Source organism: Lynx canadensis, chromosome D3, assembly GCF_007474595.2.
Source record: "Lynx canadensis isolate LIC74 chromosome D3, mLynCan4.pri.v2, whole genome shotgun sequence".
NCBI lineage: Eukaryota > Metazoa > Chordata > Mammalia > Carnivora > Felidae > Lynx > Lynx canadensis.
In genome coordinates this window covers 75,568,362-75,595,515 of record NC_044314.2, presented here as the reverse complement: position 1 = coordinate 75,595,515, position 27,154 = coordinate 75,568,362, and the positions used below count along the sequence as shown (strand labels likewise).

General features: G+C 51.3%; 1 protein-coding gene across 2 annotated transcripts; it reads right to left on the bottom strand.

Annotated features, from left to right (window-relative positions):
* Positions 1-463: 463 nt before the first annotated feature.
* On the bottom strand, positions 464-27,154 carry KCTD10 (potassium channel tetramerization domain containing 10). Of its 2 annotated transcripts, none has more exons than XM_030292212.1 (7): positions 27,100-27,154; positions 21,007-21,220; positions 11,852-12,021; positions 9,018-9,107; positions 8,657-8,709; positions 7,234-7,429; positions 464-3,323 (listed from the first exon to the last, which is right to left on the bottom strand). In XM_030292212.1, the coding sequence occupies exons 1-7, from the start codon at positions 27,100-27,102 to the stop codon at positions 3,099-3,101; spliced, it is 951 nt and encodes a 316-aa protein (XP_030148072.1). In that variant the 5' UTR covers positions 27,103-27,154; the 3' UTR covers positions 464-3,098. The 2 variants fall into 2 exon arrangements, with proteins under 2 accessions (XP_030148072.1, XP_030148073.1); XM_030292213.1 differs by having other exon boundaries at positions 9,018-9,104.

The following is a 27,154-nucleotide window of genomic DNA, read 5'->3' as shown; positions in this document are numbered from 1 at the left end:
AGAGACTGAGGGGCACCTGTCCCCCTCCCGGCTCTCTGCTGCCCTGGGGAGCCGAAGTCAACTCTTCAGGGGCCCAACCTCAAGTCGCCTACGGGGATGGTGTTCCGTGTCCCTACCTGGACCTTCCCTAGATGGGTATGTGAACATGTCATTATACGGTGGGCGACAGATGCTCTGCCTTTGTCAAGGCCGCAGTGGTCCCGAGGAACACAGGAGCATGTATGATCTGAGAGGAAAATTTCATAAAGCTGCAGAATTTGAATTTTGCTTTAACTCAGTGGAACTCACCACACCCGATGCCTTAACGTTTCTGACGCAGCTCCCCAGCTGGAGGCCGAAGTGCCTGTCCCTCCCCTCCCTAGTATTAAAATCAAAGGGGTAGCAACCCCAGCTGATTCACTTTCTCCCCAAGACTTCCTCGCAGTGTTTAAATTCAAACACTACAGAACGAACGCAGGAAACATTTCAACAGAAGCATTACGTAACTTTTATTTTACACGTCCACAAATGCTCGTACAACATACAGTGACTACTTCTAACGTTTATAGCATTTCTTCTCATAGCACAGAGAGAAAGGTTAGTGACACACAGGCGCGCTACGGTGACGCTGGGTGGAGCCCTAAGGGAGGGCGGAGGAGCGGTGCTGACACTTGGGTCCCGAGCAGCTGCTGTGAGGTGCAAGCCAGCACGCATAAGCCGAGGGGAGGGGGGGGTACCTGCCCCTCAGCCAGGCTGCTTACCTGCTACCCTGGGGGTGGGGGAGGGGGACAGAAGAGGCTACTCCAGGATTGTCTTGGGCACAGGCCCCCGGTCCCCACCAACAAGGACCTCTGGACAAGGGACCCAAAGCTGTTCTACATTAACTGTAAGCTCTTACACTGTAATAAAACACTTTACCAAATCTTAGGCCAGTGTTTTTACTTAGATGGTTCTTCAGTATAAATACTGACCTTGGTTTGCCCTTCGTGCTCGCATAAAAATCAGTTCCTTGTAGAATACGTTTGCCGACAGAGCTTGGACCAGCCAACGCTTCCTGTCAGCTCCTGGCTCCGCAGCTAACGGCCTCCCTCACCATGGAATGTTTCGGGAACCTGTTCCGTTCCCGAGAAAGCAAAGACTCCAAATGAACAAGTGCAAAGTGTAGGAAAAGTGTAAAGACTGCCAGAAACATGAGCTCAGACGGTGTAGAAGCCCAAACAAATCCGACTGTTCCACAGACGTACTCTTCACAGAAAGATTTAAAGACACAATTCATAGGATGGCTTTTCCATTCCTACAGAAAACATCAGAACTGACATTCGCTTTAACGTTCTAAAAAAGTTCAACCCAAATGCCAGGGTTGGTGTTTAAAACTTAAACGGTATATAAAATATTTACGAAACCGTGTTTAAGCCCCCTTTCCTGTGCACTTCATAAAATCCAAATGGCTTAGTAGGAAAGTCTCCCACACAACAGTTTAAAAAGCATCGACCCCGTACATGATTTTTAGGTTCAATCAAGATTGTTTTAGTTTTATTGGAGGCTTTGCTGCTGGATACAAAATAAAGGCCTATGTCTCAAGAAAGGCAGTATGTGCAAAGCCTAAGCTGTAAAAACCATTTCAAAATATAAACTCGTTTTTTTTTTTTTTTTTTTTGGAATACATGGTGTCAAAGGCTGCCCACGTTAACACCTTTGGTATAAAACAGTAACATTTCCCTTGAAAAACAGACAAATTCCATCCATTCCGTCACACACGTTCACATTTCCCTTAACTACTCTACCTAATCTAGTCGCAGCCACATCAGCCACAACGCACTTCTGTCCCTTCGTGGGCGCAGAGGAGACTGGGAGGTAGGTCACCGAGAACGTCCGTCTTGCACAAGCAACCGTGCAGACAGCCGGGCTCCAGCGCGGGCCCCCTGCGCCCCACAAGCACACGTCCCCGTCCACAGTCGCACACGTCCCTTAAACATGAACACGCACACTTAACTGGACCACAAAGGATGTGCACAGCCTCAAACTCTTGCTCCCTGTGGCCACTCCATACTGTAAAAATCAGAGGCAAAGACAAAAAGGGGATCTCCAGGTGATGGGTGCCCTGAGACTGTTGGTGGGGGTGGTCTTCCTGCCTGGATGCCAGGCTCGGGGAGGGGAAAGAGTCCGGGCCACGTCCACTTTCTAAGCAAAAGGCAGGGCTTCTACCCGAGACAGCCCAGCTTAACAGAGAAGAAGGGCGAAGGAGGAGGAATGGATCCCAGGAAGCAGCGGTGTGAGCTCCACCTGTAACCAGGCCAGATGGCCTTCCCAGAACGGGGTTGCTCAACAAGGAGGCCAGGTAGAAGGGGCAGGAATCAGGGAGAGGGCCAGGACCCCAGCACTCCCTGCCGGGGACGGCTCTGCCCTCGGCCAGGCATGCGGGGTCCCAATGAGCACGGACCACACGTCAGCCTAGGGGGCAACAGGCCTGCTCCTGACCCAGAGTTACGCCAGGACAAGTTAGAGGCACGAAGCTCATAGGTCCTATCTTCCACGCCACAAACTGCAGTCATTTACCAATAAGCCATAGGCGCAAAAATCCTGCCGCCGCGGGTGCTTCCAGCAAAACCCCGGAGGGCCGCCCAGTCTATAGCACACAGGAACCGGCAGCCAGTGTGCTGGGCTGGAGGACGACGACACAGGATGCTCACAAGAACGTCTGGTGGCCACCAACTAACTGGCAGGATCCCCCTCAGAGCCGTCCAACTGAACCCCGAGGGAATGCCGCCCCGAAGCTCAAATAGGTAGTCCACACCCACAAAAATAAATACTGCAGACAACATCTCTCACGTCCGCTTCACACCCATTCATACTTTTCTCCGAGAACCAAGAAAGCCTGGCTCCAAGGATTCCCCGTTTCCCACGGAAGGGGGAGACCTTGGACTCCACTTAAGAACAAGGGTGCATTCACCTGGGGAAAGACAGTCACCTGGTCGAAAAATATCAAAATCATCATCTGGCTTATTACAAAAGTATCTCCAGACTCCGGGGGAAGTGGAAGGCGCCCGGAGCCTGCAGGAATCGGAGTGAAGAGCAGGGGAGGAGGGAGGAGGGAGGAGGGAGGCGGCTCGCTCGCTCGCTCACTGGTGGAGGTGCGCCCGGTCGTCGGGGCGCTTGATGTGGATCCGCCGCACGCGCTCGATGCGCTCCCGCTCCCGCTCCTCGTCCTCATCCAAGTGGTGGGAACGTCCAGCCGCCCCGCCCGTGGCCTCCAGGAGCGCATTGTCGGGTCCTCGGCCGTCCTGGGCCTCGTACAACAAAATATTGAGGGTCTCCTCATAAATCCGGGCCTCTGGGAACTCCACCTGCACCCCCACAAAACACAAGGCAGGTAGGTTAGCATCACACACACACCCCACCACCTCCGCTGCCTCCTGGGGTTGCCAGCAGGGCCGCTGGCCCCTTCAGGCCCCTAGGATGCTGTTTAAGGCTGTCCTTACTATTTTCAAAGTAGTTTTGATTTTCAATAGGCAATACTTACACACAGTGCTCGACACACAGGACACAAAAGGGACGCGGTGCAGATAAAGGTACGTCTGCACACACACACACTCACACGCTTTAGAACACACAAAGGGTGACTCACCACACACACTTCACCTTTTGCTTTCCCCTAACACAGGCGATCCTTCCCCATCAGGGGGCTGTAAGACTGTAACGACGCAATTAACCGATTAGGTCGTTTCCAGCATGTTTCTACTAACAACAGACCTGTTCCCGTGGAGCTGTTCCACACCTCGGAGCAGCCTTTAGGGCAGCAGTACTCTTTGTGAGCAGGGACCAGCTGGAAAGGACATGACCCCTCCTGCGTGGCGAAGCTCTGTGACTGCCTGGTACCCTTCGGGGCTACGGCGCCGTGAACCAGAGTGGGGCTGCACAAGTGGGTCCCGGGCACTTGACTCACAGAGACTTGGCTTTCAAGGGCAGGATTCGGAGGTTCTGAGAGAAATGGGGAGAGTGCATTCTACTCTATTTCCCACGGAGGCCACACAACCAGGAGAGAGAGCACGCAGTGGCTGAGGGCTGTGACACAGAAATAGTGGCGGCCGGATTGGGGGGAGGGACCAGTTCGGAGTAGCCTCTAACCAGTAGTGAGGTTATGCCTTCTCCCCCACCAGTACTATCCAGAGGGAGGTCAATGCAGCCTGTGACCCTGAAACTGGCATCAGCTCAGAGAGCTCCAGAGGGGCCACCCGATACCCAGAGACTGAAGGAAAGTTCTCGGTTCTCCTTTTTTCCCCCATTCTCTTGCACCCCAACCCTCCCTGCCCAAATCCTGTGGCAGCAATGGCTGGAGACTGTGGGAGTCAAAACTCTGAAGGGGAACCTTCCTTTCTAATGAGAACTGTGGTCTCATCAGGATGGAGTGAATCTGGGCTACTATTTTCCTCTAGCTTCTTTATGCCGTTAGGCTGCAGGTAAGGATACAGTCACAGGCGGTGTGTGGGAGAGCAGGGAACTGAAGCCCCAGTCTCTGGTCAGAGGGCTGAAAAAGGGGAGCCCCAGGGAAACAGCACCAGAAGATTGTGAAAGAAGGGCGCTCAGGAGAGCAGCTGCTTGGGGTTGTGCAGGAACTCCTGGGCCTGAGCCTGGCTGCCGATCCGTCCCTCAACAGCACGCACAGAACGAAGCAATGGGCCAGACCGGTGCCACAGGCACAGACTGGCCCTCAGTGCAGCACGGATTTGGAGGCTTTGAAAACTGGATTGTCATTGGAACGGCAACCCACAGCTGGCTGGCACTTGTGACCTGAACCCAAGTGGGTCAACTGCCTACTAAAACAATTAAAAACAAAACAAAACAAAACAAAACAAAACAAAACAAAACAACGTTCTCTTTACGATTTAACAAGATCTAAAAGCCCTCTAACATTCGGGATATCCAGGATACAATTCGAAAGTTTGTGTCATCAATGAAGAACCAGAAAAATCTCAACTCCTGAGGGAAAACAGAATCAACAGATGCCAAGTCCAGGAGGCCACAAGATGCTGGAATTACCTGATGAAGACGTGCAAGCAGCTATTATAAAAACATCTCCACAAGGAAGGGTGAACTCTGTTAAGGCGAATGCAAACACAGGAGGTCTCAGCAAAGAGACATAAGATAGAAGACCCAAACGAAAATTGTTACTGAAAAATACAACACCCAAGACACACACACACACACACACACACACACACACACACACACACACACACACTTACTGGAAGGGCTCAGTAACAGAATGGGGAGGACAGAGAAAAGAGTCCGTGAAATTGAAGACAGAGCAATAGAAGTGTCAATCTGGACAACAGAACAAAGGAGACCAATAAAGGGCACAGCTCTGTGCTTTATTAACACCAAGTCCCTAGTGAGTCGGAATCAAGAACCAAATGGACAACATACGTATTAACTACCTGCTTAAACTTTAATTTCAGCAAGCCAAACCCTTTCCGGCTTAACCACAAAAGACAGTTAAATGATTAAAGGAATTAGTAAAGCACTTGGCATGCTGTACCAAGAGGGATCGCGATTCTACAAAAACCCCCAAAAGGAACATCTGTACAGTTACTTGGAACAACAAAATACGAGCGTCAGCCCCAAAGCATAGTCCCGAAGGCGTGGGCCAGAAGAAGGAACCTGCGCCTGTAGGGGCAGCCGTGCCCCCACATGACCCCCTGCGAAGCCAGGCGTGTGCTTCTCCTGGAGAAAGGAAAGAGCCCTGGGGACACGACAGCAGAGCAAAGGGAGCTGTGGCTAGGGGCCCGGGCCCATCACCCTGAGCCCCACCTCTACCCTATTTCAAAAACACAAGCACAAGCTCACTCCAGAACCTGTTGGCTAATCTATAAATAGTTGGGATCAGATCATGAGGCCTCTGAATCCCTTGTTCCCTGTTAAACTCTAAAAACGTAAAGTCAGTATTTTAAAGCTTAATCAGATTAATATGATGATCGTCCTGTTATTATCCAAGGACAAAGGCAACCCGTGTATATAACAAAACCAAACTGACAAGGCGGGGAAGCCAATGACAGATGGAATTCACAGCCCTAAAAAAAAGTTCACAGGAGAAAAGAGGCATGTGTCTTGCTGATGTGGTAAAGAGAAGCGAGCGAATCTGGTCTCCCTGCCCTCTTTGAAAAAAAAGGAACCTTAGGGGTTTTCCCTCCTTGGCTATCTTTAACTAGTATGTATCTTTCAGGATATATTCCAAATACCAATGACAAAATGGTTTAAAAGTTAAAAAAAAAAAATGTTTACAACTCTGGTTTCTACTGTGTGGTCTCACGTTCTCTCTGCCTTTTCTGCCCAGGCTAGCTCTAGAATCACACGCAACTGTGCGCTCCCGGGGCCTTAGTGAGGACTGTACCCCAAGTGGGTGATGCACAGTCTTGTGCATGAAAACCTGCCTGGCAGACCCTGCAGGTCCCTGGTGATCGGGGTTCCCTTAGCAAGGATCCGAGGGAAGTGACAGAGTGTACTGGGGGATTTCTGTTTTGAAAAGAGGAAGAAAACCGAGTTGCAGAGCCCAAGAAGAGTAAGCATAAGACCTCCAGGGAGCGAAGTTCAACGAACAGAGCACCGCACCTCCAACAGCGCCTTGCGGCATTACTGGTTTGGAGCGGATGATACGGAAGTAGATCCACAGAGTCCAGATCAGTCAGGAAGTCGTGTGCTCAGAAGGAAGCCAACAAGCACGGGAGCTAAGGAATGCCACGCAGGCCCTGCGAGGGTGGAGGGCCACTCCAGGTCAGTGGGTCAGAGGGCAGACAGACGGCAGAAGTCATAGGTTGTGACTAGAAAGCCAAGGTCAAGCTCTTGAAGGGAGCACTGTTCCTCTGATGACTGAGATGGGACGGGGCCACGCTGGTGGGAGATGGTGGTGCTGTGGAACAACACAGGCCCTGTCCCGTCACCGACAGGAGACGATGCAGGTGGCGAGGGCACAGCGGCGTGAGGATACATCTGAATTGACCTTTACAGCCAAGGGACTTAGGTGCAGTATGACTGTCCCTATTTGCTCACCGTCAGAAAGGAGAGGCCATTCTGTTTCTGCAAGACCTACAAGCGACTCTCCGGGGCCCAAAAGATAATGAATGTTTTCACAATGAGCAGTCGTGCATCAAGGGAAGCATTTTCAAAGCTTTTCCCTCTTTAGGTTTATTTTGCTCAAGGGGAAAGGGAAGTGGTACGTATTCTGACCAGTCACCCAGAGCCGTTCCCCGAAGGGCTTACCTTGGTCTGTTTCTTCTCCGTGGCATAGACAATGGAAGTACAGCAAACCTCAGCGATCTTGCGGCCCTGCCCGTAAAAGGACCAGCAGCAGATTTCATCCCCGATGACGTCCTTTATGAACAGGACCCTTCCATTAAAGCGCAGAGAGAGCTTATCAAAGAGCTCAATGTTTTTCAACATATTGTCATCAGAATTGCTGCAAAAGAGCATTTGATTAGGTGACCGCAGACTGGTACTAACTGCAGTTGTTTCCACATCCCTTTTCAACCTCCCAAGGAGCCCAGGAGAAGGGCCCCGCAGGCCCCCTGCTCCACCAAGGAAAGGGAGGGCCAGAGAAAACAGGTAACTGCCCAAGGCCAAGAATGCCAGAGCCAGGCCTCCAAAGAGACGGCTCTAGCCCCTAAGCCTGCGCTCTCAATCAGCCTGCCAGGACGGCCGCTTAGCTGGGCTCTGCTGGAGATGAAAAAACGTGAAAAACTTGGCGCCTGTGGGTGCACAGGCACCAGGTGGGGAATGTGGAGGGAGCCCCACGAGTGGCAGGACAGAGCTGTCCAAAGGAGACTCTTCATCTTGGGTCAATTTCTGGGTCTTGAGTAACCTCATTATACCCCCTCAACTGAGAACACATGGTCCCAAGAGCCAGAAGGCATTCTAGAAACCTGTATGTATTGCTGGTGGAAATGTGAAATGGTGCAGCTGCTTTGGAAAAACAGTTTGGCAGGTCCCCAAATGACTAGAGCTAGGGTTACCAAAGGGCCCAGCAATTCGGCTCCTAGGTACACCCAAGAGAGACGAAGACCTCTGACCACACAGAACACGTGTGTTACGAATGTGGTACGAATGCTCACGGCAGCGTTCGCGATGGCCCCCCCAAAGCGGAAACGACCCTGATCACCCATCAACTGGTGAATGGATCAACAAGATGCAGGAGATATCCAAATGATGGGATATTATTCAGCCATAAAAAGGAAGGAGGTATTGACACACGCCACGAGGATGAACCTTGAAAACGTGCTAAGGGAGAGAAGCCAGTCACAAAAGGTAATGTGTTGTATGATCCCGTTTACATGAAGTGTCCAGAGTGAGCAAAGCCACACAAGCGGAGGCCAGCGGCTGCCAAGGGTCGGGGGTGGCGGGGAGTGAAGAGTGACTGACAATGGGCTTCTTTCTGAGGTGACGAAAATGTTCACCATGTGGGTACGTGGTGATAGCTAAACAAGTCTGTAAATACACTAAAAATCACTGAATTATATACTTCAAAAGGCCACGGTGTATGTGAATTCAGTCTCCCGTCGTCTGTTACCCTGGGCACCCTCCCAGTACAGACAGCCACCCTCACTGGAAGGTAAAAGAGGAGCCGGGCCTGGCCCGTGTGAGAAGCTTTCCTGGCGAGGGTGGGTGGCCTTTATCGCTGACACCTTACCTGGTATACGAGTATTTGTTGTTACTTCTGTTGTAGAGCAGCTTCACGGCTGGCTGCAGGTTGTTTTAAAAAAGAAAGAAGAGAGTCACTTGGAGCGGAGGTACAGAGGACCGTGGGCTTCCCGCGGGGCTGGGCCCTGCCACCAGGCCCAGAAGGCAGCTGAGCACAGCTTGCAGGCTGGCGGGGGGCGGCGGGGGTGGGTGCGTGGGGAGGGAGACTGCAGGAGCCCATTCTAGGGGAACAGGTTCCCATTCTTCACCCCTTCTCAGGCCTTGCTCAGGGACTTCTACAGGTTTCAATTTCAAAACTTACTCATGATTTCGGTAGCCAAAGACACGCCACAAGGGTGCTTCCAACATACCTTATTTGACGTTGCTATAAGTTTCTGCTCTTCCTTGGACGAAGTGATGACAGGAACTTTGCAGAAAGGCTCATAAGTATCTTTGTTCTGCTGGAACAAAACACGCTTTCAGCCTGGGAGGCCTGCCCAGCAGTGGATTGTTTAAGCTGGCCTGCTGGGTAAAGACAGGTGCTGGCGAGGGAAGGTGGGGCCACCAGTGCCGGGAAGAGAGGAGGATTCTTACCACCAGTGAATCAGGGGGAAGGGGAGGGGGACGGCCAAGGGTCGAGTTCTCTAGGAAGTCTGCTCTTTGGTCAGGGCACTCAGTAAACCCTAACAACGAGGACATGTTTCCGCCACCCAGGGAGCCACTTGAAAATAAACTCTAAACACAGCGGATGGAATATGATTGTGTAGAAACACCTAAAACCCCACTGCAACAACCGTGGAAGAACTTAGAAAGTATAAGCCTACGGAGAAGGATGGGAGAGGGGAGGTCAGCCGTCAAAAATCTGAGCCTGGGAAGCAAATGAGGAATAACCGAGGAGAAAGAATCCTAGAGGTTCTCAAAGAACACCCGTGAAGGCTGGTGGGCAAAGGGCCAGAGCAGAGGACTGCTAACCAGTCAGCAGAAACACCGGTGAGACGCCCCAAGTACATCCCCTTCCCCTGGCAGAAGAAAGGTCTATCTTCGTGGAGTGGTTTGTATGGGTGAGGACAGGGCTGAGCCACTCTTCTAAAAACAAGGGGATTGAGTGAGCGGTCGACACACTAAACGGTGAGCCCCAGCTCCCAGCTCCTTCCCCTACTCAGATGGCAGAAGGCCGCCAGTCAGGCTTCTAGCCACCAGGTAGGAGAGTGGAGGATTCCTCCACGGGGAGCTGATCCGTCCAGGAAAAGGCTTACAGACTCGGACACTGGGGATTCCCATGGAAAAAGCCTTTTCATCCGCCGACGAAGCCCACTGGACGAGGCCCACCCATGCACCGCACACACAGCTTTTCAGAACTCTACTCTTGAATTTTAACAGACCCAAGATCATCAGATTATATGTGGAAAGCCTCTCAACCGTGAGACTGAAACCAAAACAAAGAGAAAAAGTAAGGGAAGGAGCCCAATGATGAATGCAGCAGAAAGAAAACTACAAATAGTATTATCAGATGAAGGAGAGCACATACGGAATCCTATGAAATAAGATCAGCGTTCTAGAGAAGAAAGAGCACTCAGAGAACATGAAAAGGCTCTGGGAAATTAGAAATATGATAGTAGAAATGAAAAGTTCAACAGAAGGGTTGAAAAGATAAAACTGAAGAAAACCTCTGAGAAAGTGGGACAGAAAGATAAAAGCGACAGAAACTGGGAGGAGGTCAGTCCTAGAGGTTTAACTTCAGACTAACAGAAACCACAGAAAGGGAACCTGGAGGGCGTGTCTCTAAGACAAAGATGAAACCGATTCGCTGGTGTGTCTAAACACGCCAATAGGAGACCGACCTTTCTGACCATTTAGGGATCAACTAGAGATGTACTTAGAAAACCAAGCAGACAAAACAATGAGGCAGTCACTAACTCTGGCAAACCGAAAAGTTGCACAATAAAAATGTTCACTGTATACTCTGTGGCTCAACTGTTAACAATATTTAGACATCACAACGTAAACTCTGAATACTGATTTAACCAAAGCTGTGATAAACACTATATTGGAAAACTGGAGAAGGAATATGGGTACCTAAGTTTGGTAGTGGTTGGTGGTACCGCATGAGCAAAAATTTAATTTTTGTCTCGCAACAGCAGATGACATTGAAAACTGAGATGTCAATAGATAGCGTAAGAAAGTAAATAGAACTGTTGAAAGAATTAACAGAGGAGAAAGATACGATGTACACACATTACTTTAACAAACCTAAAAACGAGGGGTGCCTGGGTGGCTCAGTCGGTTAAGCATCCGACTCCTGACTTCGGCTCAGGTCATGACGTCACGGTTTGTGAGGTTGAGCCCCGAGTCAGGCTCTGCACTGACAGCTCGGAGCCCGCTTGGGATTCTCTCTCCCTCTCTCGGCCCCTTCCTCTCTCACGCACATATGCACGTGTGCTCTCTCGCAAAATAAACCAACATTAAACCGGCATAAAAATGAAATAAAAATACGAAAAGTGAAGGCTACAGCATTCAGTCAGATTTACGGTGAGTTCACAGACTCGCAGGTCGAGGGGGTACGTGGAAACAACAGATCGCCAAGGAGCCAGGCCGTATGGGAACGGCTCCAGCGGAGGGCCAGAAGACATGTGGCCCGAGGGAGGCACAAACAAGAGCCTCGTGCATACAAATCCAATTCCTGTGGCATTATGAAGGAACTCTTCTGATCCTCGACCATGTTGGAATTTTGCCTGAAATAAATGGCCGCCGGCTATGTCTAGAAGCATTTTGGTTTTACAGGGATTTTGCTATCACCAGAGTTGACCCCAATGATCCTAACCCAGGTGCAGCTGAGGAGTGAGGGGTGTCTGAGTCTGCAGAGATTATATGAGGCTCCCAACAGTGACTGGTGGGGTGAGAATAAGTCCCGAGATGGGTCCAAAAAACTGATCAAGTTTTACAGCCCAAAGCTCAGTACTGACGGGTTTCAATGTACACGAGATGACCCAGCACCATGGCGACTGAGCACAGTTAGGTGGCCTGAGCATCACAGGGAAGCCTCTAAGGGGTCCCTGACCCAAGGAGAGAGGAGCTCCAGGGATACTTGTGAACCCACACGTCTCAGTGAGGGAGGAACTGCCCCCATTTTGTAGAGGAGGAAAATGAAAAAGGCAGGTGGGCCCAGCACCTCCCCACCCCTATGGGGAGAAAGGGGGATACCTACTTGTAAGGCTGCCTGGCATTCTTCCACCAGGCCCTGGACCAGGTAGTACTTGGCTTCTGCCAGCAGCTCCTCGATCTCCCGGCGGCTCTCGGGCAAGGGGACCGCCCCGTCACGAAGGTAGTTGAGTATCGTACCAAAGTGTTTCCCACACCGGTCGATGAGGATCCAGCCTGCGGCGGCACGAGGATGAAGGGAGGGCCTAGTTATATGGACACTCGTCTCTTGGAAGGTGCTGAGGAGAACTGGGTGTCTCTTGGCTCCCTCGGCCTCCCAGGGAAGAGCAGGACCGCAGAGGGGGCTGTAGCCCCACCTGCCCAGCGGTCAGCGAAGGGCTGACCGAGCCCTGCCTGGGAAGCACTGCAATGGTCTCCAGGCCCTGCTGGCTGGAGACCACCCCAACCACGGACTCACCTGCTCTTGGGCTCTTTTGGATGCCAGGACCCCTGGGCCTAAAAGTGGGTTTCTAAAGTACCCTCAAAAACCCCTTAGACAGTGCCTTGGACATCCCAAGAGTGCACAACACCTGGATAAAATGGGTCCAAATGACCACACCCCAATGACTGGGGAAAAGCGTGAGGTAAAAATACCTACTCCCTCTTTCTACAATGCTTTCAAGTTGTCAAATAAGGAAGCAAAAGACGGCAACGTCTGACTCCCCAGAGGGATCCCCAACGCCCCCCCGGCACCACCACGGGACATTCCACCCTCGACTCCCCAAACAGGCCCTTACTGGCTAGTGACAGCGACTGCAGAGGAGATGGTGAACCCGACAGACCCTGCCCCAGGCAGCCGAGTGTAACATGGGGAGACGGAACTCGCTTTCATTAACTATGGCAAAACGTGCCGACTGCTGACCAGAACCAGGCACGGTGAGACGCCCTTGGGGGTTGGGGCCAGCCGGGCAAGCCTTTCTTTGGCTTCTCGATGGCCTCTCGAGTCCGGGCACCGGCCTGCTATACCTTCACTAGGAACCCCCAGGCTTCCACAACTCATCTTCAGAAACACCAATACCCCGGAGCAGGGTGGGGTGGGGTGGAAACTGCAGCAGGAAACAAGACCGGAGCCTGGGAGTGGAGCGACTGAAAGGAGAGGCTGGGATGAAGCAAAGATGTGGTACGACTCGTACGGCTCGACAGAAGCCAGGGCATCTAGAAAGAAGCCAGTAGAGGAGCGCCCCCTCCCCCAGGCCAGCAGGGCAGCCCCAGCAAGGGGTCTCCCTCGGTCTCCTGTCCCACATTACAGGTGCGAGGACGCCAAAGCACGGGGCAGGTGGGTTCAGGCGGGAACCAGCAGTTTTATGCCCCCCTCCTCCGGGTCTGTCGCTCAGTCTGGGAGAGGCGCACACACTTTCACTCCTAACACCATGGCATCCCGGCCCAAGTCCCCCTCTGGCCCCCAGACAAAAGCCCAGAGCAGCAAAGACACCTCTTTCATATCCAGAGTCACAGGTCTGTCCACCACCCCTTCCCTAACCTGGCCGTGCCAAGTGCGCTCTCAGGGTTTCAGGGCGCCACTTGGTGGTATTCGCCACAGTCGCTAGGCGAGTTTGGGAAGAAGGCCATTTCCATATTCCCGTCCTACAAACTCCTCAGTCCGACCCTTCGGTCAAAGGTCCGGTCTTGCCCTCCAGACGCTTGCACTTGACACTTCCACACAGCTGCGGTTTCCGGAGTGCAGCGGGAAGAGCCCTTCCCAGGGTGGCAAACACAGTGCAAGCGTGTGGCCCGGAGTCAAACCCTGGCCTCGAGGAAGGAAGAGGCGTTCGCAGGCATGGTAAATCACAGCACCCTGACAGTGACCGCTGGACATCATCCCACCGCTTCCTCCTACATTTGAGACGATAAAGCACGGATGTGGTATCTGCCATGCAGCTCGGCCGCCTCCGGGGGCCTGGAGCAAGCAGCACGAGTGAGTGTAGGTGGGCCGGGCCGGAGGCTGACCGGAGAGCACGTGCCCTGCCCCTGGGGACAGAGCACGGGGAGGCTCTTCCTCACTCCGGCAGAGATGGCCAGGCAGGAACGTGGGCCCAGGGCCATAGGAGCCTCTGATATTCCAAGAGAAGCCAGAATGCAGGTTTCTCTGGGAAACCTCCTGATTTGTAAATAATAGTGAAGCAAAAGGTCACTAATCCACGCTAGGGCAAATAAGACCTATCTGCAGGCCATCGGCTTACGACCTGCTACCCTGGATCAAGTGCTTTCCCTCCAGGGAGCAGAGAAGGTGTGGAAAGATCATTTTATCTTCCCAACAGATCTTTCAGAGGGAGGCTCAGTCCCCTGCATTGTCCATAGATGACAGCAGAGACTCGGAGGGGTTCAGGGACATTCCCAAGTTGGGGATGCAGGACTTGATCACAAAAAACAAGTAAGAAATTCACAGGAAAGCTCCTTTTCACCAATTGAGAAGACGCGCAGGATCTCAGTCTTCAGGGAAACGGCAACCAGTTTAACTTGGCGATTCTGGGAAGAAAACGTCCACGTTCTGCCTTTGACGCATGGACAACTTAGCCTGCTCAGCAAGAGCAGGGGCCCCTGAAATCAATTATCCAAGTGACAGTCCGGAGTTTCCATAAACGAAGAGACAGACCGTGACATTGGGCGCCAGCTCAAGAATGCTGTCAGGAAATGCTTGTGGTGAAGGAATCATACTTTGGACAAATAAGGGCAAAGGAGCGAGGCGCGCTCGCCATGAGGTTTCAATTAGCATTTTGATTTTAAAATATTTTAGTTGCTTTCAAAGCCAGAATCCACCCCCTTTGAAACAGCTCAATTGCCTGGCGTGTAGAAAAGCCAATGGAAGTCAAGCAGCTCCTGGCTTGTGGGGCGTCTTTGCTGACGCCCCGGAGCACACAGGCTGTCGCGGAAGGCTGCACCAGTCAGGGCGGCCTGGGGTCGGGGGGCCCTTCGGCAAGGCTGAAGAGCAGAACAGGTAGGCGCAGACCGGAAGGCTCTGGAATGGTCTGGGAGATGCCGCACGACCCGAAGGCTAACAGCAAGGGCCTGTGTCGGAAACCCAGTTCCGCCGCCTACCTGCTGGATGACAAAGGTGTTTCACCGAACCTCTCTGTCCTCCAGGTCCTCTCCTAAAACTGGCACCCCACAGGGCTGGTGTAAAGGCACAATGAGAGAATGTACTGGAGACACATAGCACAATGCTGGGTCTATTGGCAGCACTCAAATGAGGTCTCTGACAATGAGCCCTTTAAGCGTCTCTTCATCACTGCTGGAGGACAGAGCAGTAGCAATGTCCGGAGGGGGCACAGTCCAGCCCGTGGGAGTCTGCGTGGCTTTCAGGGTGAGCCGGGGAAGGCTTCTCTCAGGGACAGGGGACTGGGTGACAAGGTCTGCCTCCTTGTGCTGGCCACCAGCACACCGAGTGCTTCTTGCTCCTTTCCCTGCCCCCCACCTCTGGGGCTTCACCAACCTCTTCTTAGCATCCTAAGGTATTTATACTATTTCGGGGGTTCCCAAACTTGCCTGTTCATAAATCACCTGAGGCACTCATTACATATTCAGATTCCGGGAAGCTGTCCCATTCCTGAACCAGAATCTCTGGGGCAGGGTTTCTCAGTCTCAGTACTAGCGACATTTTGGAGCGGATAATCCTATGTTACAGAGGGACTGTCCTGTGCATCACTGGGTATTTCGCAGCATCGCTGGCCGCTACCCACCAGATGCCAGCAGCTCCCACCCTCAAATTGTGACAATCAGAAAGGTCTCTGGACATTGCCAGATGTCACTTGGAGGTCAAAATCATCCCTGGTTGAGCACCAATGAGGTAGATCAAAGACCTAAATGTAAAAAAAACAATGTAAAAATGCTATCACAAGTCAGACTGGAGAAGATATTTACAACATAAAATCACAAAGGAATGAGATCCAGAATATAGACTTTCACAAAGCAGTAAGAAAAAAAAGGCAAACAGAAAAATGTGTAAATAAGATGCAATCAGGCAGCTAAACGATGAAACACAAATGACCAATACACATAAGAAGATGCTCAACGGACTAGAAATTAGGAAACGTTAAATAAAATGACAGAGCACCAGCTCATAACCGTCAGATCGGCAATAATTAGGAGGTCCGACCGTGCCCGGTGTTGGCAAAAATTCAGACCACTGTGGGGAGTGTAAATCGGCACAACAGCTAATACCTAATCAAGCCAAGGATGCTCTCCCGGATTCCCCTTCTGCGAATAAGCTCCAGGAGAGAGCTCCCAGGGGCGGGTAAGATCTTAAATGCTGTAGCCCTGGGTCTAGAGCCTTTTTATTTACCACAGTAAGAATATGACTTTCTCTGTGTGCCATGATGTGGCAAAGGCTGGGAAGCACTGCCCTGGAGAAGCTCACACATGCCAGAGAGTGTTTGAGAAGGGCAATATTCCTGACAGTGAACACTGGCAGCAGTCTGAACAGCTATGGCCAGAATTCGGGTCCATAAACGACAGTATATTTCCCAAATGGAACACAACTACCAATATTTGAACTAGAGCTACGTATCGTTCATGGCTAGATTTCACAAGCATAATGCTAAGAAGGCAAAGAGGCTACAAACGACGTAACACCACTTATATAATGTTGGAAAACACACCAACTCTGCCTTGTTTGGGGACAGAAACTGCAGAGCAAGAGGCATTCACTACACATTCACATCGGTGGCTTTCACCACCAGACGCACAGTAGATTCCCCTGCGGAGCCCCTCCAAGCCCTTACGCCCCAACCACACAGCTGCCCAAGTACATCTGGCTCTCTGGGTGGGTGGGGACCCAGGCAGCAGGATTTAGCTCCCAGGTGACTCACTACGCGGCCAAGGTTGAAATTCACCTACTGACCCCAAAGTCAGGCCAGTGGTTACCTCTGGAAGGGAGAGAGGCAAACAGAAAGGTACAGAGGCCACATCGGCCCAGGCAATGTTTTCTTTCCTGTCTGAGTGGGGGTGATGTGGAGAACAAAGGCAAAAGAAACGTAGAAAAAACTTAAATCTCCTTACAACTTGCAGCCCATTGACACGTACTGGAGACAGGGTGACCTTCCCTCAGGAGCTCAGCTGCCTAGGGGCAAATGGCAACCTTAGGTTGACCTCAGCCCAACCTCCTGGATCCTGTGTAAGTCTTTGTTAACATGTAAAAACCCATTTGGGGGGCGCCTGGGTGGCTCAGTCAGTCAAGCATCTGACTCTTGGTTTCGGCTCAGGTCACGATCTCATGGGTTCGTGGGTTGGAGCCCCGCGTGGGGCTCTGTGCTGACAGTGCACAGGCTGCTTGGGATCCTCTCTCTCTGACCCTCCCCCACCTGTGTGCGAGGGCACACTCTCTCTCTCTCTTTCAAAATAAATAAATACACTTAAAAAAAATCCATTTGGAAACTTCCTTTATCTCTGCCCCCCAAATATATGTTAATAATCAGTCTCCAAGCATATGGCCCACTGATGCACATACATCTGAAGGGTCTCATAACTAAGGTTTTGCTAGATAGTAGTCAATGACCTTATTTTAACACCAGCTGGCCCCTCAAGGTCCTGGAAGCCTTCCTTCCAAATTCCTTAGAGACCTACCCTATTCCCAACCCACTCCCAACTTAGAAGTATATCATCGGTCACTCCTCACAATCCCAGCGCAGCTCCCCACGGGTCCTGTCCCTGTGCTTTAATAAAACTTCCTTTTTCGCGCCAAAGACGTCTCAATAATTCTTTTTTGACCGTTCGCTCCCAGACCCTAATACTTCTCATCAGGGGCATGAGGGAGTTTGTTTTATTAATCACAATTTACAAGCTCTCACCGTATTTCAGAACTCTAATTTAAGGCAGGAAGCATGGAGATCGCAGGGAAACCACGAGGTACTACGGTCTTCCCACATATTACACCTGACTTCCCCACTGGTTTTCAAGGAAACGTGTGCTGATAATAAGATTAATGACTCCGTTCTTTAATCTGGTTCACACACTCCCTCATTCCAAGAATATTAGCAAGAGACCAGAAACCACGGGGGAAGGCGGTGGGGGGGGGGGGGGGGGGAAGCACAGTACCAAGCAACAGGGACCAAATAGGCAACTAACTACAGGCGAGTTCTAAGGCAGAACTCTTACTAAGGCAAGGTCCCAAATAAATCCACGTTGACAAGGAATCAGGTAAAAATCCCGGCACTGTAAGAACTGTGCTTTTCTGGGGAGGAGTGTGGGAGAGGCCTGCTCATTGCCATAGTCTTGGCCGTCTTAGAAAAGCCACCCTTTGGGCGTAAGGTGCAGAACACTCATCCCCAAGGCCGAGGCAGGCCACTTCTCCCCAAGGCACCGCTAAGACCTGCTTCTCCACAGCCCCTTACAGGGCTCCTCCCCGCACCTGGACACCCCACCCAGGCGGGATGAAGCGAGAGTGAACAGCGCCCATTTAGAGAGTCTTCCAACTGTCAGGCACTCCACCAAGAAATTTCTAATGTTAATGTCCTCTCTCACTCCCGTTGCAATCCTGAAAAGCACTGCCATTCACAACTGAGGAAACAGGCTCAGAGAAAGTCACCCGCCCAACGTCCCATTGCCAGTAAATGATAAACGAGCCTAAATTAGCCCAGTGCCCGATACACACAGAAACGGCTCCATCAACGTTAGCTGTGACTGCTACCGGACTCAAACCTGATCTGTCTCACTCCAACACCCAAATCCACTCACTCCAAGCCTCCCCGTTTAGGAACTGAGCGGTACAAAACTCCAACAGGCAGAAGCGGGAGAGAGTCCACCACCCATCCTGGGCCCCAGGTCCTCTCCAAGAGCAACCAGTTTCTCAAGCACCCTTCAGAGATTTCTAGCAGCTCAATACATTGCTGCTCTGTGCCTTTGGAGTCCCTGTTCCTCAGCCAGCAGGACACAATGCTGGATCCGCTGCTCTCACCGAGCTGCACTTGATGTTTTGGCCCGTTTGTGGCAAACCTCACTGAAGCCCAGGGTGAAGCTGGGAGATGCAGGACATTTATCCCAGTTTGTAGACCCAATGGTGTATCTGAGGGCAACACTGAGGCCCCCGGTCAGGCTGTGCCGTGTACTCACCAGGGGCCAACGGACTCGCCTTGCCCGGCACAGCGCGGGCTGGAAGACCAGACGCAAAGTTGGCAGGTGACCTATAAAGGTTGCTCTGCTCAGGTGCCCTGGCCAGGGGGCTGGGCCCGCAGCAAACCAAGGACAGCCCAGGGTAAGAGCCAGCATGCCCTGAACTCAGTAGCCTTTTTTTTTTTTTTTTTTTTTTTTTTTTTTTTAAGTCCCATAGCTTTTAAAATGCAGTGCTAGAGCTTTTCGTGATAGGCAGGGGGCTGGAGAGCCAGTGGAGCTCTGTGAAAACGGCCAAGATCAGAGTATCAAAGACAGCCCTGCTTCCCTGAACATGCTGGATTTTCCAGGAAGCACTGGGGACAGGACGTCCTCTAGCAGCTGTTTGGAAGCGGGACCCCCCCCCCCCCCCCCGGTGCTGTCCCTGCATCTCTCCCAGCTGGGCGATCGAAGAGCTGGAGGACCGGCTCTTCCACGGCGTGGCATGAGGCCAGCAAGGCGAGGGCTTTCAAAGGAGATGAGGCTCCAACTTCACTTCCAAAGCGACTCAGCTGCTTTTCCTGAGCCCCCCCCCCCCCCCCAAGACTGGGTAGGGCGGAAGAAAAACTACAACAATCCTGGGTTCTTAGATAAGGTCTGTTTCCTTCAGCGGCTGGGGCGCTATTGTCTCAGTCTCCACAAATACTCCCGGGGCAGTGCTGGGTGCGGCACAGCAAAGGGGATCCTCCCACTCATAAAAAGCTCCAAGCTTTCTGGGTGAGACACAGAAGAAAGCTCTGAGGTTCCAACCTCATTCACCTGATGCCTGGCCAGAAACCCAAACTCACAGGAAACTCAGCGAAACAGAACCTCCAGCCCTGCAGCTGGGCCTTCTCCAGGACACAGGGGGAATCACCGTCCCTAGCGACCAGCTCAAGCTTCCTCCCTCCTAGGATCAGAGGATGCACTCTGGGCACCAGGCTTAGAGTCCCCAATCCCACCTACTTGTAGCAAAACCAGCCCACCTTCCCAGGAACCAACGCCCCCGCAAGGCAGGGGCATGGGCACAGCAGCCAACCTCAGAAACAGGTAAGGGAGGGTCCAGCCAGGTCCTAAGCAATCTCAAGCCACAAAAGTGAGCCTCATGTGACCTGCCCCGTGAACCCAGCCAAGGGAAGAATGTCCCCCCTTGCCAAGTGCCCTTGGATTGTTCCAGGTGGGTAGGAAACAGTTACGGTGAGGTCGCTTTAAAGAATTCTTTGTCTCGGGGAGCCTGGGTGGCTCAGTCGCATCCGACTTCGGCTCAGGTCATGATCTCACGGTTTGTGGGTTCGAGCCCGGCATCGGGCTCTGTGCTGACAGCTCAGAGCCTGGAGCCTGCTTTGGATTCTGTGTCTCCCTCTCTCTCTCTGCCCCTCCCCTGCCCATGCTCTGTCTCTCTCTCTCTCTCTCTCTAAAATAAACAAACATTAAAAAAAAATTAAGAAAAAAAAAGAATTCTTTCCCTTTTACCAACGTGACTTTCCATGAGAAAAAGGTAAAAAGAAGAAGAAACACGCACGGGATATATATCTATTGAATACCATGCACCAACAGCCCCATGAGGTGGGTATCACTAATGGGGAAACGAGAACAGGTTAAACCACGCGTTAGGATCACGAGATCCTAAATCCAGGTCTGTCTTTGTCAGGCCCCCATCCCAGGAAGACAAGGGTCCACAGAACACATTCATGCCTCTCCCACACTGGAGTTTCACTCTGAAGTCACAGAATCATCGCTTGAGAACCGGCAGGGGACCGACTAGGGCTGCTAGTCCAGCCACAGAGCTGTGGCCTGGAGGAGGGAAGTGACTTTCTCAAAGTCACACAGGCAATCAACAACGAAGTCAAGACTGTGAGTCCCCACCCAGGTGACCCCAGCCCACCTTCACATCTCGACTTACATGTCACTTCCTTGGGGAAACCCTCCTTCACCACACCCCCCGCCCCACCCGGACTACATCTGCTCTCCCGGTTACACGCTCCCAAGGCCCCCTGCACACTGAGAGAACACCGAGCACAACCGCCATTTAACTTTGGCCTTCTGAACTCGAATGACCCCTCAACCACAAGCACGTCCCCAGCACCTGGGGGGCAGGCTTACCTTCGCTGTCAGTGAGTACTTCCATGCGCCCGCTGAACATGGCTTTCAGCATGGTGTCCTGCTTGGTCAGTGTCTGCATGGTGGTGTAGTAGAGGGCTCCGCCCACGTTCAGCTTTACGTACTTGGAGCTGGGGCTCGTGCCCTTGAAGGAAGTGGTGCGGGTAGCAGCCGCTGGCACCGCTGAGCTCACCACACTTTCTCCTGACATCTCTTCCTGCCAGTGGAGAAGACAAACGGTCACCAGGGTCACAGCACCCGGCCCGGTTTACCTCTTTCAGCCTGTGGGCTGAAACTGGCCTCCAGGTGTGTTTTGCTTGGCCCAATTATAGACTGCATTTAAAACTTCAAGATTGCTCTGAAAGTTGACGACACAGGCGAGTTCACAGAAAAACCCGGATTCCTGGCTTCTCTTAAAATTAGAGGCCGAACAGGTCAGCAGGGCAACAACTGGTGGGAGGTGGGGTACTGGTTGCCCCAAACCCCACCCAGAGAGCTCGTATACTGACCTCACCTGCTGACCCGTGAGCAGGAGTTTACCACTAACTGTTGAGGTGGGCGGACTTCCTTTCCGCCTGTCCCTCATATAAGCGAACACCCGGGGCACATCCGACAGCAGCTTGAAGCACTGCCCGGGTCTCTCTCGGTCTCCTTATTGCCATGCGCCACTGGATGGCAGAAAGTGCTATCTTTCAGCTGAACTGCAAGTGACATTAGCCTTTATGAATTCAGTGGGGTCCCAACTACCACTCCTGACACCTTCTGCTGGGGGGAGAGGGGGAAGTGTTTCTGGGGATGAAACAGGTATTTGAAAACCCTTGGAAATAAAGTTATTGCAAAATAGAGACTTCCTGTACCAGCACCTCCCAAAACAGCCAGATCTGATGACAGTCTCCTTAATGGCACTGCCAGTTCTTGTGTCCATCTCAAAGCAACGGCTGCGCTGATTTAAGCAGGCCTAGGAAGGAGACTGGGACCTGGCACCCGTGTACTCAAAGAAAACATCTCTTCGACAGGTAAAGGCCTATGGCAGGAGGTGTCCAAGAGTGGGCTGAATCTTCTTTGATCGATCTGGGGCACAGCAAAGGGGAGGCAGCCTGACGGCCAGAACCTGGCCTGGCACTCCTATCTGGGCCGTGAGGTTCGCACTGAACGTGAACAATTCATAGCACGTCACCATCTGACGAGGCCACTCGGTGGCTGATGGATCGAGGCACAAACAAGACTACCCCATAATTATGCGTGAACGCAGACAAAAACAAGAACGTCGCCCCAAACACAAAAATGACCAAACATCCCCATATCCTGACTGAGGCAACTCACCGCTGCTTCTTACCAGTTAGAGCTTCAGCCCCACTCCATTCTTCCCACCTTCAAAACAGGAATTACTGAGACCCAGTCACAGAATTAACCCTCCCTCCTGACAGCATTCAATATCGAGCAAAGCCCTACTTCCCTGAATCCTCCCCCAAATCACCCAAGGCAAGCCCCAATCCTCTTTCCGAGATGCTCTGTGGTTCTCCCTCATACCAATAAGGAGAGAAAGCCAATTTTGACTACTGGCATATAGTCAAAACTCCTGGGGGTTTTGACAGCACAAAACTTTAAAAAACTATACCCTGATCCTGAAAAAGGATTTCTTAAAATTCTTTATGCCTTTCTATCTTTTCTGGATCTCCCACAATTAACATGGATTACAGGTATGATGGGTAAAATACAAATGTTATTTTTCAACAGGAGAAGGGGCTAATGAGGGGCAACCCACTGTCCATCAATCGGTAATAGCACAGGCAATGACCAACCCTCTCGACCCCCACCCCCCCCAGAAGAGTGGCCTGGAAATCACCCACTGGAGGACTCATGTCAGGGCCCTGCAGAATGACAGGAAGAACGGGCTTCTGGAGAGAAAAGTGTTTTCTCCAGAAGCATTCCTGCATCATCAGGTGAATATATCATGAGGAGGCACGTTTTCAGAACCTCAAGCTTAACTCACCTGGGGTCTCTGTGGGACCCCTCCCCTCCAGCTTTCCTTTGAAATCAGTCCCCAGAAACCTGACACTAATGGTTATCACCAACCATTCTTCCCAGAAAAACTCTTGTCCATGGGATGATAGAAGTAGCTGATGAGAATAAAGAGTTTCTAAAAACTTTAAAGACCTAGGGCGAGGAGTGGGGGGAATGAAGGCTTATAGTTGTGGGGTTTGGGGGCAAGGCTGGGGGGCAGTTAGGGAAAATTGCCCAAAATTGAAATACTTTTTAAAGTACCTTTTTAGATGTAATTTACACAAAAATAAGTGTTTTGGGAAATGATCTGGCATTCTGTAAGGCACCTACTGTGAAACAGACAAAAAAAGTCTAAGTATACTGCAGACTGCAGTGTACTTTTACTTCCGATACCTTTTCAAAGATAATTTTCACACCATAAAGCATATTTGAAGTGCACAGTTTGATGCGTTTGGGCCAGTATATGCGTCTGTACAGCCACTACTCGGATCCAGACAGACAACATTTTCATGGTTCCAGAAAGCCCCTCCATGCCTTTTCCCACTCCTCCCTCCCAGAAGATACCAGTTTTCATCTCTACCACCACATACAACCATTTAAAATCTAAACAATGCTGGAAGACAACTATCGTTATTTCCACCTTGTAGATTTGGATACCACATCCCAGAGAAGTTCAGTCACTTCCCAAAATGCGTTGGTACTGGCGGTGGGTCAGTGACAGAGCAAGTAAACGACATGGGCAAGTCCTGTCTGGCCTTGAGCCCATGATTTTATCAACATTCATGCTTGAAATATATACAGCTACAACATGTAAATTGAGGACCCCCCCCCCCCCACTTCTTTACGAATTAAAAAAGAAAGCTTTGAAAATAGATGGGAGGCAATGTGTGGCTAAGGGCTTGGGTTTGGACATCACGCCTGAATTTGAGCACCCAGCCCTGCCATTGATCAGTTGTGGGTGAGTCACTGGAGTCTAGTTCCATCTATGAAACAGGGACAACGGCAGTGTCTCCCTCCAGGATTGCTGTGAGGGATGCCAGAGAGCACTCAGCACGGTCTCTGGCTCAGAGCAAACACTCAAACGTCAAAGACTCACACTATGATTATTTCAAAATGCTCTCAAAGTCTCAAATGATCTTCTCTGAAGACAATGCCCATTTTTAAGGACACCCACCTGAATCACTAAGAGATAAAGGCAGAAACCATCCTGATCTAGCCTTGAGACTCCAGAATAGACGGGAAAAAAAGCTCCAAACCTTCCTGGAGCCCACCCTTCCAAAGGTCAGTCACCTCAGTACTAGGAAAGGCCCTTGGCTAAATGGTTCTGTGTTCTCGTCCCTGAGCCCACACTGCACCGAGCTAAGGACACAAAGCAGCAGACAAAAAGCATCTCACAGCAAACCTCTCTACCGAAGACTCCCCAGCCATTGCTCCTGGGATCCTGCTTTTTCCCTTGTTTCAAAGATTTGATTCCATCATTAATGAGGTTGGGGAGGGTGGGGCAGGAGACAGCAAAACTGGTTGTGAGAAACAAAGATGGAATTCATACTTGAGGTACTGGTTACCAATTGTATTCCATCAGAAAAGTTGAACCCAATTAGGGAAGTCAAGGCTTCTCTCTTTCCCACCTCCTCTAAGTCTCCTGTAGCGGATTCTGAACAGTGGCTCTCCACTCAAAAAAAAAAAAAAAAAAAAAAAAAAACAACCCAGCAGGGTCCTATCCCTGTAAATTCTGATGTAACTGATCTGGGGTGTGGCCTGGGCAACAGAATTTTTTTTTTTTTAACTCCCCTAATGTGCAGCTAAGACTACAACCCACTGCTTGAAATAGTTCTGTATGCCTTAACTAGTCTGTATTAACCTCATCACCTTGGAGAAGCTCCCCAACCTCCTGTTCTATTGGCCCAGTGAATTCTGACCACATGTAAAAATAAACCAAAGCATCATAAGCAAAAGCCGGCCCCAATCTCACAGCTTCGGAGCCAAAGACAGGAAGTAACTGTATATGTGCTTAGAAAATAAAAATTAGCCCAAGGGGGAAAAGTGTTGGCTTGAAAAGAGGCCCCCCCAGACAAGTACAATAGGAAAAAAGGCACCAACTCCCTGACCCTTGGATGTTTTCCCCGCAGTTCTCTGTGGAACTGTGTCCCCTGTGTGTGTATGCTGGGGGAAACAGGCACGTGGAAAGTTTGATCAAAAGTCTGAGGAACCTAGGCTACAGGCTCTGTTCCACCACTTCCGGTGTGAGGTTGAGACAAGCCTTTTGACTCTCAGTTTCCTAAGTTGTAAAATGAAGTGAAGGGCATAATCTTCATAATAACCTTCAGGTAATGTTAAAGTACTTGGCACCTGGTCCTTGGCATTGTTTCCCTTCTGTCCCTTCAAGCTTCCTTAAGAGGTCCCAGCCCCTGGCTGTACTACAGTCACCTGGGTGCACCGTGCCTGGGCTTCACCCCAGGCCAATTAATCAGAGTAGAGGAAGGGCAGCTCAGCAGTATTTAAGAAGCTCTTCAGGTAATTCTAACGTGCGGCCCGAGCTAAGAGCCACAGGGCTAAGGGGTTCCTTTAACCAGCTTGATCTCAAGTCACTGTCTTGAAGCTAATTATAAAATTTCCCCCAAACTAAAGGCATTGCTACAACTCAAGAAAGTCTGCTGTTCCATTTCCACCAAACTAAATTAAGGTGGCCCGATAACGGTAGCATTATTTTGCATCCAAAACTTGCTTACAGGGCAGCTGCTATTTCCAAGCGTTGTGCCGAATTACATTCTCCTCCTTTGTGTGTCACGCAAACTATTGGCCGATTTCTCTCAAGGATCTAGTGAGGAAGAGATGATCGCCAACCCCAGTTCTGGGGGGAGAAGATTAATAATCAGAACTATACGTGTCCTCTGACTCAGGCCCCTTTCGTTACATAGTCCAAATCAAGAAATCACTAATCTCCGGTAGGGCTTGTTAAAACAGATTGGTGGGCCCAACCCCCCACACTGATTCAGTAGTCAGTGGTAGGGCTTGAAATTTTGGCCATTCCTAGCAAGTTCCCAGGTGCTGCTGCTGCTGCTGCTGGTCTAGAGACCAGTTTGAGAACCACTGGTTTAATTAATGCCTTTCCCCCTTCAGGTAGTCCTTATTTTGCGTAAAATGGAGTAAAGTTAGATACAGAATGGCTAAGTCTTCTTCAGCAGGGTCCTTGAAACTTATCTTCTCTAAAGACTGCATTTTCCAGTTAAAGACCTAGCAAAGAAGTAAAAGCTAGCTGGACTTTAGTCATTCCCAGCCAAGGCCAAAGAGCTATTTGAGGAACAGACCCTTGAAAGATCACATGCAAACAGAAACTTTCGCACAGCTGGGTGACTGACATCCATTCCCGGCTCCTTAGGTGTGGCCACTTCGGGTCCCAACGGAAGTGACTAGATAGGTACCAAGGCGCCAGTTAAAGGCGCTGGACTCCGTGGCGAAGGCACCCTGACCTCAGGCCCCTGGCATTCCTTCAGGCGCTGGATGCACATCTGCCCTCCCCTCCAGCTCCCTCGACTTCTTTCACCCGCTTCACCAACCCTTGTGTTCAGAAGCACCTGGAAGCCCCTTCGCCCCTTCCCCGACACCCAGGTGCTCCAGCCACAATTTCCAAAAACCCCAAACGCTCCGCCCCCAAGGAAGCCCACGTCGCTCTCTCATAACCTAACCATTCTCTTTCGCAACACCCTCCCGTCCTCGTTTTCCACTCCAACGTCCATCTTCGACGACCCCTCTTTGTTCTCTTCACGATAACCAATCCCACTTCCAATGAGCACTCAGGACTCAGACAACCGAACTCACCCACACACATATCTACTCTCCCAAGTCCAAATGCTCGTTCCCGATCCCCAACAGCCAGGGACCCTCCCACCCCCAAACACACACATACAATTATCCACCAGAGCCCTTCCCCCACCCCCGGCCTCGCCCCCCTCCAATCCCCCAACCGCCTCTCCCCTTTCGCGACTGCCCACAACGCAACCGCCCCCCTCGGCCCCTTCCCCCTCTACTCAGCCTCGGCCGAGCTCTCTCGGCCGCCCAGAGCCCGCAGGTAGTGGGCACCGCCCTCCCTACCATGAAAAGTCGGAGGACGCCGGAGTCTCCAAACCCGGACTGAAAGAGGCAGGAA